The sequence below is a fragment of the Sapajus apella genome, unplaced genomic scaffold, assembly GCF_009761245.1.
Source record: "Sapajus apella isolate SASKATOON/1434 unplaced genomic scaffold, GSC_monkey_1.0 scaffold58, whole genome shotgun sequence".
Lineage (NCBI taxonomy): Eukaryota > Metazoa > Chordata > Mammalia > Primates > Cebidae > Sapajus > Sapajus apella.
The window spans coordinates 464,608-477,030 of NW_022436998.1; the positions used below are offsets into that span (position 1 = coordinate 464,608).

Here is a 12,423-nt window from a genome sequence, read left to right on the forward strand (position 1 = left end):
ATAGATCCTTAATTCCCTTTACCCTTGTTCTGCAGGAGACTGAGACCATCTCTGCCTAGTCAGCAGCTGCTTCCCTTGTGACACCATACCCTTTTATCTTGCTGGTCTAACTTGCTCACTTCTGGAGAATGTATCTCCACCTTTTATCATCCCCTGAATTGCACTGACCAAAGTGACTGCATGTTCCTCTCCACCTAGTGCTTTAATCCCTTTGGTATGTGCCCTGAAAGCCTGTTTTAGCTCTGACTTGAATCTTACAGCCCAAAGCATCAAGGGCTGTCCTGCCTAAGGGTGCCCAGAGGGTAGCCTTTGCTGGGCCTCAAGAATCAGAAGGCAGAGATGATTCAGGGGGTGTGAACTTGCACAGGTGTCCATTGTGAAGAACTGCCCCAGTCATTGCCCATGTGTCAGTGGGTGTGCCAGAGCCCCATAGCTAAAGTTTGGGTTGAACTAGGGCCATCTTAGCAGCAGAAACACCCTCTCACTGGCACTCAGCCTGCACTGCCCATCAAGGGATGTGCATTGGATGCCCCCCCTTGATTTCTCCTCTGATCCCTGCCTGCAGGAGGTCCTGCACATAGGAAGCGCCCACAACCGAAGTGCCATGCCCTTTACCGCCTCACCCGCCTCCGGCACTACCGCCAGGGTCATCACAAACCAGTACAACAACCCAGCTGGACTCTACTCTTCTGAAAATATCTCCAACTTCAACAACGCCCTGGAGTCAAAGACTGCTGCCAGTGGGGTGGAGGCGAACAGCAGACCGTAAGTAGTCCAGGAGTCCTCTGAGCCAGTCCTGGGAGGGGCTTTTCACATCAGGACCAGGGCTGCCCAGGCAGGTGGAAGAGGGTTTAGCCACTACCGCAGGGAGAAAAATGACTACATTAGCAGAACACTTCCGTGTTCATTTTCTTCATCTATACAAAGGGGACAATATTTCCTGCTTTATAGGGTGGCTGTAAAGGTAAGAATTAACATGTAAAATGCCCAGCATTGTGTCAGGCACAAACAAATCAGCTAATCCTCCAGAACTGTTTTTATTTATGTCCTGATTTCTGTGGTCATCATATTCTAATTGACCACAGTCCTTCCTTGACAGGGCTGCTGCTTCTCAAGAAATGCTTCAGTACTATTAGTCAGGAGTGCTTGCGAGAATCTAGAGTAGTCCGTGCTTGTGTTCGTGGTCTGAATTAAGCAAGGGAGAAATACTTCATGCCACACAGTTTTGGTGAAGCAGTGTTTGCTTTTACCTCAGAGTGGACCAGAAGTCATGAAAAAAGAGAGGTCTCTGAAAATATAAATGCTTGTCCTTAGGAATAGGCTCTGATCTGGGGACAGAGGCAGGCTTAACTGGGAGAGAGGTAGGGCTGCTGGTGGAAAGGGGAGATGAGTCTAAGGAAGTACCTTGCTGGGGACTGAGGAGGCATGTCCTCTTTTGTCACAGATCATTTGGATGCAGCTGCCTTTGAGTCTTATTTATTTATTTTTTTTGAGACAAAGTTTTCCTCTGTCACCCAGGCTGGAGTGCAGTGGCTCGATCATGGCTCACTGCAGCCTCGACTTCCTGGGTTCAAATGGTCCTCCCACTTCAGCCTCCTAAGTAGCTGGTACTACAGGTGTGCACCACCACACTTGGCTAGGTTTTAATTTTTTTGTAGAGATTGGGGTCTCATCATGTTGCCCAGGCTGGTCTTGAACTCCTGGGCTGAAGCGATCCTACCACTTCAGACTCCGAAAGTTCTGGGATTACAGGCGTGAGCCACCAAACCTTTTGAGTCTTTGTTGGAGTCTCCTGATTGCCCAGCAGAGGGGCCCAGTGTATGCTCCATCTCAGACTCTATGAGGATGAATCTAGAAACACTGGGAATACCAGCAAAGGAACTGGGTTTGCGAATGGGTTAGAGATGGGGCCACTTCTCTGTGGGTGTAAAGGGGATGAACTAGGATAGGAATTGCCCACTCAAATACTCAAAAGTGGCAGGCAGGATGAGGAACCGAGGCAGAGCTCTGAGTGTAAACAAGGGTGCCGGGTGGGAGTGGGGGTGGGGGTGGCAGCTGGAGCGTGCAGAGGGGACGCCGCTCCTCAGCTCCAGCCACATGCTACATGCAGGTCCTATTTTTGCTGATTATTTCCATTAAAACAGAAGTTGGAAAGCCTCTTTTTATCTGAAATCTCCTGAATTTTGAGTATTGGTGACATTTAAATTTTGTTGGAAAGCACTGTGTGCTCCAGACTTGCCTGAGCTCTGAGAATCTTTCCCACTTGGAATCCTCAATTTTTGTATTGACTCTGAAGCCCACTTTGCCATTCAATTTCTCCCTAATTCACCTTTAACAAGAACCTGCTTAACTGTCATGGTAATTAAATTGCAAACCAATGGCTTCAAATGCAGGTTAGGAGAGGTTAAGATACCAGAGGTTCCAAACTACTTAAATGTTTGGAAAGGGCTGTTGTAGCAACTCCTCTGAAGGGATCCTTGGCTATTCATGCATATAGTCTCCCCTCCCCTCCCCAAAGAGAGACAGACGTTATTGGGCACCCATGTGGATTCCTGTGCCTGACACTAAAAGGACACTAAGATTTCTTTTAGCATTTCTTCGAGTCTAGTAGGGCAGACTTTTCCATGTGACTTCAGCTTTAGAATATGTTAAAGGTTACTGGTCATTTATCATAGTAACCAAGGCAAAGTGGCCACCAATACTTCTTCTCCCCCCAAATTGTGTTTCTTGAAAGGGCTTACTGGCTTGAGATGATGATGCCCTTCCACGTGACCGTGGGGACATCTGAGATACCTGAGAAATAATGTCATACTGGGCCCTGTAGGCATTCCACAGACACATCCTGAAGGGAAGCTTCCAAGCAGCTCAGGAGTGGTGGAAACACTGGGGCTGTGATCCTTGTTTTTAGCTGCTTTGGTGCTGGGGAGGCTGAGAACGTGACCCTCTTTTACTGTCCCAGAGTGGAATGTTCCATGATCTGGACTTAATAACCCAGGAAATGACACATCCTTAATTGAAAGAGCTGCTATGCATTGGGAGAACTATGTGCCTGGGAAGTATTTTTAGTATGGCCTTGGCTATTTTTCCTTCATTAATGTCTTTCTTCTCTCATGTTCCCTGCCTGCTCCCTCCCCCAGTCTGAAGCTGCCAGGCGGCTATGCAAGCCTTTCCTCCAGCCCCTGGACCAGACTCTTCGGCTGCAGTAGTTTCCGAATATCAGAATTTGTCTCTTTGCAGATTTTCTCAGCAGAGAGCATCCCATTTCTGTTCCATTCCACACACTTTGAGGATGAATCCAGAAACAGTGGGAATACCAACAGCCTAAGGCAGAGGAACTGCCTAACTGGTCATGCTGCCTGTATGGGGAGGGGCGTCTCAGCTTGCTGGTATATTTCTAGTGCATTCCCACAAAGAAAGATTCTCCTGTGAGCCCAGCAGTCACGGGGTAACTTTGCTTGCTCAGTCAACACAAGTCCCAAGTGCTCATTCCCTCCCACTGTTTTGTCTGTGAAATTTGCTGAGGTTCCAGAATTGGCTCACTACATACTTTGCATCTGAGGTCATCACGCATTCTCTGGGGCTTTCCCTGGGTTTCTTTGTCCTATGCTCTTCTAGGCATTGTGATGTGTCTGTGGCTATCTGTCTTGTAGGTCTTTACATGTAGAGCTGTGTCCCTGTCAGCTAAGAACAGAGATAGCATTGCCAATTGGCATGGCAGGTGAGGGGGTTTCTCTACTGCTCTTCCTCTCAGTGCATGCAGTGAAGGGGGAGATCCTCAGCGGCCTTTTTCCTCTAGGTCAGTTCAGCATAATAATCATTTATTGAGTGCCTACTGTGTACCAGGTAGATGAAGCAGAAAGCTAGCACCTTTCCTCTAATCTCTTTTAATTGAGTTGAGAGGACCTGGTCAAAATCAGAAAATTCAGAACCCAGATTTCATTGTTTATATGATATTGCCTGATACTTCCTAAAGGCCTTGTAGATAGAGGGTCCTGAGCCTTGAATTCCAGCTCTGCCTCTTACTAGCTGTGTGACCTTGGGAAAACCATGTAACATCTCTGAAACTCAGTCTCCTGAGCTCTAAGTTGGAAATAATACTAACTCCTTTAACACCAGGTTGTTGAGACAATGCAATGGGAAGTGCACAGAGCACTCAGCACAGTGCCTGACCCCTGGTAGATGCTTAGTAAATGCTAATTATTCCTGACTTTACTGTCTGTGAGGAGCTCCATCCTCATCACTTCTGAGAACTGATGACTACAGAAGTGTGGAGGCACATAGACAAATGTAATAGAGAAGACTTTGCTATGGCTGACTGGTATACTTCTTTCTTTCCCGGTGTCATAGCTTAAATTCAGCCAGCCCACACAGCTAATCCACTTACTGATGGGGTGGTGTTCTCCTTTGTGGAATGATTGGAGAGCTCCTGTAACCAACACCCCTAGGCCCTAGGTAATAATAGCTCTCCCACACACTCATGAGGGAGATTTCTAAGCAGCTGCCCTGGAAATAAAAGGATACATCATTTTCTATTCAAATGTTATCACAAGGATGATATCAACCCTGGCTTCTTCAGAGCTGAATCAGAAGTACACCTCTATGATGAAGGCTGCTTGCCCCTCTAGCTCAACTTACCGCCACCCACAGAAAACTGGCTCTGGTGTATGGGTGTTCCTCTTTCTTCTCCTGGTGCCCATAATTACTCCCCTGGTTTCCTATTGCAGGACTAATATGTGTGCCTTTGAAGACCAAAACTTGGGAAGCATACAGGCCAGGCTTCCCTTCTGAAAATGATTACATAGGTTTCCCAAAATGGGAACATTGGGGTAATCAGGCTGGGACATCTCCTGTCTTGGGATATGAGACAGGAAAGATTTTTCTGAGTCTGACTACCTCCTTTACCCCTACCGACATAAAAAACAAGTATTCCTCTACGTTGTTTCCAGTTAGTACTTAACTTCCACCATTTGGGGAAAAGATTTCTTAAAATTAATTAAAATTTTTATTTTGAGATAATTGTAGATTCACTTGCAGTTGTAGGAAATAATACAGAGAGATCCCCTATATCCTATACCAATTTCCCTCAATGGTAACATCTTGAAAACACAATAGTAACAAAACCAGGATATTGACATCAATACACTCCAGATACTGAATGTTTCCATCTCTGCAAAGATTTCTCTTTTTTTTTTTTTTCAATTTTTTTCATTAGGTAAATTTTTTTTCCCTATTTATTTATTTTATTGCATTTCAGGTTTGGGGGTACATGTGAAGAACATGCAAGGTTGTTGCATAGGTACACACGTGGCAGTGTGATTTGCTGCCTTCTTCCACATCACCTACACCTGGCATCTCTCCCCCTGCTACCTCTCCCCAGAGCCCCACCCCCCACCCTCCCTCCCCTATTTCCCCCCAACTGACCCCAGTGTGTAGTGCTCCCCTCCCTGTGTCCATGTGTTCTCATTGTTCAACACCCACCTATGAGTGACAACATGCAGTATTTGATCTTCTGCTCTTCTGTCAGTTTGCTGAGAATGATGGATTCCAGGTTCATCCATGTCCCTACAAAGGACACAAACTCATCATTTTTGATGGCTACATAATATTCCATGGTGTATATGTGCCACATTTTCCCTACCCAGTCTACTATCGATGGGCATTTGGGTTGTTTCCAGGTCTTTGCTATTGTAAACAGTGCTACAATTAACATTTGTGTGCACGTGTCCTTATAGTAGAACGATTTGTAATCCTTTGGATATATACCCAGTAACGGGATTGCTGGGTCAAATGGAATTTCTATTTCTAGGTCCTTGAGGAATCGCCACACTGTCTTCCACAATGGTTGAACTAATTTACACTCCAACCAACAGTGCAAAAGTGTTCCTATTTCTCCACATCCTCTCCAGCATCTGTCGTCTCCAGATTTTTTAATGATCGCCATTCTAACTGGCGTGACATGGTATCTCAATGTAGTTTTGATTTGCATTTCTCTGATGACCAGTGATGATGAGCATTTTTTCATATGTTTGTTGGCCTCATGTATGTCTTCTTTTGTAAAGTGTCTGTTCATATCCTTTGCCCACTTTTGAATGGGCTTGTTAGTTTTTTTCTTGTAAATCTGTTTTAGTTCTTTGTAAATTCTGGATATCAGCCCTTTGTCAGATGGGTAAACTGCAAAAATTTTTTCCCAAGCTGTTGGTTGCCGATTCACTCTAATGACTGTTTCTTTTGCTGTGCAGAAGCTGTGGAGTTTGATTAGGTCCCATTTGTCTATTTTGGCTTTTGTTGTCAATGCTTTTGGTGTTTTGGTCATGAAGTCCTTGCCTACACCTATGTCCTGAATGGTTTTGCCTAGATTTTCTTCTAGGGTTTTTATGGTGTTAGGTCTTACGTTTAAGTCTTTAATCCATCTGGAGCTAATTTTAGTGTAAGGTGTCAGGAAGGGGTCCAGTTTCTGCTTTCTACACATGGCTAGCCAGCTTTCCCAACACCATTTATTGAACAGGGAGTCCTTTCCCCATTGCTTGTTTTTGTCTGGTTTGTCGAAGATCAGATGGTTGTAGATATGTTGTGTTGCCTCCGAGACCTCTGTTCTGTTCCATTGGTCTATATCTCTGTTTTGGTACCAGTACCATGCAGCATTGATTACTGTAGCCTTGTAGTATAGTTTGAAGTCCGGTAGTGTGATGCCTCCCGCTTTGTTCTTTTTGCTTAGAATTGACTTGGCTATGCGGGCTCTCTTTTGGTTCCATATGAAGCTTGAGGTGATTTTTTCCAGTTCTGTGAAGGTCATTGGTAGCTTGATGGGGATAGCGTTGAATCTGTAAATTACTTTGGGCAGTATGGCCATTTTCACGATATTGATTCTTCCTAACCATGAACATGGAATGTTTCTCCATCTGTTTGTGTCCTCTCTTATTTCGTTGAGCAGTGGCTTGTAGTTCTCCTTGAAGAGGTCCTTTACGTTCCTTGTTAGTTGTATTCCTAGGTATTTTATTCTCTTTGTGGCAATTGTGAATGGAAGTTTGTTCTTGATTTGGCTCTCTTTAAGTCTGTTATTGGTGTATAGGAATGCTTGTGATTTTTGCACATTGATTTTGTATCCTGAGACTTTGCTGAAGTTGCTTATCAGTTTCAGGAGATTTTGGGCTGAGACGATGGGGTCTTCTAGATATACAATCATGTCGTCTGCAAATAGAGACAATTTGACTTCCTCTTTTCCTATTTGAATGCCCTTTATTTCTTTTTCTTGCCTGATTGCTCTGGCTAGAACTTCTAGTACTATATTGAATAGGAGTGGTGAGAGAGGGCATCCTTGTCTGGTGCCACATTTCAAGGGGAATGCTTCCAGTTTTTGCCCATGCAGTATGACATTGGCTGTTGGTTTGTCATAAATAGCTTTTATTATTTTGAGATACGTTCCGTCAATACCTAGCTTACTGAGGGTTTTTAGCATAAAGGGCTGTTGAATTTTGTCAAAGGCCTTCTCTGCATCAATTGAGATAATCATGTGGTTTTTGTCTTTGGTTCTGCTTATGTGGTGAATTACATTTATAGACTTGTGTATGTTGAATCAGCCTTTCATCCCCGGGATGAAGCCTACTTGATCATGGTGGATAAGCTTTTTGATGTGCTGTTGCAATCGGCTTGTCAGTATTTTCTTGAAGATTTTTGCATCTGTGTTCATCATGGATATTGGCCTGAAGTTTTCTTTTCTTGTTGAGTCTCTGCCGGGTTTTGGAATCAGGATGATGTTGGTCTCATAAAATGATTTGGGAAGAATTCCCTCTTTTTGTATTGTTTGGAATAGTTTCAGAAGGAATGGTACCAGCTCCTCTTTGTATGTCTGGTAGACTTCGGCTGTAAACCCGTATGGACCTGGGCTTTTTTTGGGTGGTAAGCTCTTAATTGCTGCCTCAGCTTCAGACCTTGTTATGGGTCTGTTCAGGGTTTCGACTTCTTCCTGGTTTGGGCTTGGGAGGAGGAAAGTGTCCAGGAATTTATCCATTTCTTCCACGTTTACTAGCTTATGTGCATAGAGTTGTTTGTAATAATCTCTGATGATGGTTTGAATTTCTGTGGAATCTGTGGTGGTATCCCCTTTATCGTTTTTTATTGCATCAATTTGGTTATTCTCTCTTTTCTTTTTTATTAATCTGGCTAGTGGTCTGTCTATTTTGTTGATCTTTTTAAAAAACCAGCTCCTGGATTTATTGATTTTTTGAAGGGTTTTTTGTGTCTCTATCTCCTTCAGTTCTGCTCTGATCTTAGCTATTTCTTGTCTTCTGCTAGACTTTGAGTTTTTTTGATCTTGCTCCTCTAGCTCTTTCAGTTTTGACGATAGGGTGTCAATTTTTGATCTCTCCTTGCTTCTCATGTGGGCACTTACTGCTATATATTTTCCTCTAGAGACTGCTTTAAATGTGTCCCAGAGATTCTGATATGTTGTGTCTTCATTCTCGTTGGTTTTGAAGAACATCTTTATTTCTGTCTTCATTTCATTGTTTATCCAGTCAACATTCAAGAGCAAGTTGTTCAGTTTCTATGAAGCTGTGTGGTTCTGGGTTAGTTTTTGAATTCTGAGTTCTAACTTGATTGCATTGTGGTCTGAGAGACTGTTTGTTATGATTTCCGTTCATTTGCATTTGCTGAGGAGTGATTTATTCCCAATTATGTGGTCAGTTTTAGAGTAGGTGTGATGTGGTGCTGAGAAGAATGTATATTCTGTGGATTTGGGGTGGAGAGTTCTGTAAATGTCTATTAGGTTTGCTTGGTCCAGGTCTGAGTTCAAGTCCTGGATATCCTTGTTAATTTTCTGTCTGGTTGATCTGTCTAATATTGACAATGGGGTGTTAAAGTCTCCCACTATTATTGTGTGGGAGTCTAAGTCTCTTTGTAAGTTATTAAGAACTTGCCTTATGTATCTGGGTGCTCCTGTATTGGGTGCGTATATATTTAGGTGCTCTTCTTGGTGCATTGATCCTTTTACCATTATGTAATGTCCTTCTTTGTCTCTTTTGATCTTTGTTGCTTTAAAGTCTAATTTATCAGAGATGAGAATTGCAATTCCTGCTTTTTTTTTGCTCTCCATTTGCTTGGTAAATCTTCCTCCATCCCTTTATTTTGAGCCTTTGTGTATCCTTGCATGTGAGATGGGTTTCCTGGATACAGCACACCGATGGGTTTTGGCTTTTGATCCAATTTGCCAGTCTGTGTCTTTTGATTGGTGCATTTAGTCCATTTACATTTAGGGTTAATATTGTTATGTGCGAATTTGATACTGCCATTTTGGTGCTAGCTGGGTGTTTTGCCCTTTAGTTGAGCTGGTACTTGTTGTTCCTTTATATGTGTAGAGCTGGCCTGGTGGTGACGAAATCTGTGAGTACTTGCATGTTCACAAAGGATTTTATTTTTCCTTCACTTATGAAGCTTAGTTTGGCTGGATAGGAGATTCTGGGTTGAAAGTTGTTTTCTTTAAGGATGTTGAATATTGGCCCCCACTCTCTTCTGGCTTGTAGGGTTTCTGCTGAGAGATCTGCTGTGAGTCTGATGGGTTTCCCTTTGTGGGTAACCTGACCTTTCTCTCTGGCTGCCCTTAGTATTTTCTCCTTCATTTCAACCCTGGTGAATCTGATGATTATGTGCCTTGGGGTTGCTCTTCTTGACGAATATCTTTGTGGTGTTCTCTGTATGTCCTGGACTTGAATGTTTGCCTGCCTTGCTAGGTTGGGGAAGTTTTCCTGGATAATATCCTGAAGAGTATTTTCCAGCTTGGATTCATTCTCTTCGTTGCATTCAGGTACACCTATCAAACGTAGATTAGGTCTTTTCACATAGTCCCACATTTCTTGGAGACTTTGTTCATTCCTTTGTACCCTTTTTTCTCCATTGTTGCCTTCCTGTTTTATTTCATTGAGTTGATCTTCGACCTCTGATATCCTTTCTTCTGCTTGGTCAATTTGGCTGTTGATACTTGTGCATGCTTCGCGAAGTTCTCGTGTTGCGTTTTTCAGCTCCATCAATTCACTTATGTTCCTTTCTATTTTGTCCATTCTTGTTAGCATTTCGTCAAATCTTTTTTCAAAGTTCTTAGTTTCTTTGCATTGGGTTAGAACATGTTCTTTAAGTTCACAGAAATTTCTTACTACCCACCTTCTGAAGTCTGATTCTGTCATTTCATCACACTCGTTCTCCATCCAACCTTGTTCCCTTGCTGGTGAGGAGTTGTGATCCCTTTTAGGAGGAGAGGTGCTCTGGTTTCGGGTATTTTCATCCTTTTTGCGCTGGCTTCTTCCCATCTTTATGGATTTATCCACCTGTCGACTTTGTAGATGCTGGCTTTCAGATTGGGTCTCTGAGTGGACGTTCTGTTTGTTGATGATGAGGTTATTTCTGTTTCTTGGTTTTCCTTCTGACAGTCTGGCCCCTCTGTTGTAGGTCTGCTGAGGTCCACTCCAGGCCCTGCTTGCCTGGTGTTCACCTGCAGCAGCCTCTGCGCCTTCACTGGGAGCTGCAATCCTGAGCTGTTCCTAAACGGCCATCTTGGATCGATCCCCCTCATGTTGTTTTTTTTATAGCCACACTCACTTCCCCCCATTCCCTTACCCTCCTTAACCCATGGCAGCCCACTCATCTGCTCTTTATTTCTATATTTTTGTTATTTCAAGAATGTTATATTAATGGAATCATACAGTATGTAACCTGGGATTAGCTTTATTGCTCAGTATAATTGTTTGGAGATTTATTTAGGTTTTTGTATCAGTAAGTTTATGTATGAATAGTTTGTCCCTTTTTTTTCTGTTCTATGGGTTTGTCTTCTTTTGTTATGTAAAAAAACATAAAATATATGTACATTCCTGTGTAACACATCTCTAGAACTGTCTTATCCTGCAAAACTGAAACTCTATACCCATTGAACAACAACCTCAGCTTTCCCCATCTCTCAAGCCAGTGACAACCACTATTATACTAAGAGTTTACTTTAGATATCTCATGTAATTGGAGTCATGCATTTGTCTTTTTGTGACTGGCTTATTTCAATTAGCATAATGTCGTCAAGGTTTTCCCACGTTGTAGTATATGACAGGATTTCCTTCTTTTTTAAGGCTGAATAATATTCCATTCTTTTTCACATTTTCTTTATTCATGTTGATATGGTTTGGCTGTGCCCCCACCCAAATCCCATCTTGAATTTCCACATGTTGTGGGAGCGACTCAGTGGGAGGTAATTGAATCATGGGGCAAATCTTTCCTGTGTTCTTATGATAGTGAATAAGTCTCATGAGAGCTGATGGTTTTAAAAAGATGAGCTTCCCTGCTCATGCTCTCTCTCTTTGTCTGCTGCCATCCATGTAAGAGATGATTTGCTTCTCCTTCAACCATGATTGTGAGGCCTCCCCAGCCATGTGGAACTGTAAGTCCAATTAAACCTCCTTCTTTGTAAATTGCCCAGTCTTGGGTATGTCTTTATCTGCAGCATGAAAACCCACTAATACACATGGTTTTTTCTTTCTTTTTTTAATCACTGTCTTTATTCTGGTAAGCATTAAATAATATGTACTTCAATTTCTAATGAGGGAGTCCAATATCACATAGGAAAATTTCAAGTGACAAGAAGGATATATGTCAGGAGCTAATTTTATTCCAAGAGGTAAAGATTCTTTTGAAAATTTAGTATATGTAAGATAATAATTATTAAAAAAATTTTTTTTTATTATACTTTAAGTTCTGGGGTACATGTGCAGATTGTGCAGGATTGTTACATAGGTATATGTATGTCATGGTGGTTTGCTGCATCCATCCCCCCGTCACCTACATTAGGTATTTCTCCTAACGTTATCCCTTCCCAATCCCCCTACCCCCTGCTATCCCTCCCCTAATGCGCTTACCCCCCCAACAGGTCCCAGTGTGTGATGTTCCCCTTCCTGTGTCAATGTGCTCTCATTGTTCAACACCCACCTATGAGTAAGAACATGTGGTGTTTGATTTTTTGTTCTTGTGTCAGTTTGCTGAGAATGATGGTTTCCAGCTTCATCCATGTCCCTGCAAAGGATGTGAACTCATCCTTTTTTATGGCTGTGTAGTATTCCGTGGTGTATATGTGCCACATTTTCTTTATCCGGTCTATCATTGATGGGTATTTGGGTTGGTACACACATGTTTTTATGGACGTTTAGGTTGCTTGCATCTCCTGGCTCTTGTGAGTAATGCTTTAATGAACATGAGTGTGCAGATATCTCTTTGAGATCCTTCTTCATTTCTTTTATATATAATCAAAAGTGGGATGGCTGAATCATATGGTAAATTTTTAATTCTTTGAGGAATCTCCATACTGTTTTCTATAGCAGCTGCACCAGTTTACCTTCCTACCATCAATATGCAAGGGTTTCAATTTCTCCACATCCTTACCAACATTTGTTTTAT

At 42.6% G+C, this 12,423-nt stretch overlaps 1 protein-coding gene across 1 annotated transcript in view; it reads left to right on the forward strand.

Annotated features, from left to right (window-relative positions):
* Positions 1-12,423, forward strand: part of PDLIM1 (PDZ and LIM domain 1) — a 60,265-nt gene that overhangs the window by 27,363 nt on the left and 20,479 nt on the right. The window contains exon 4 of the mRNA XM_032245488.1: positions 566-765. Coding sequence (XP_032101379.1) covers positions 566-765 — 200 coding nt within the window. The remainder of the gene's footprint in view (positions 1-565; positions 766-12,423) is intronic.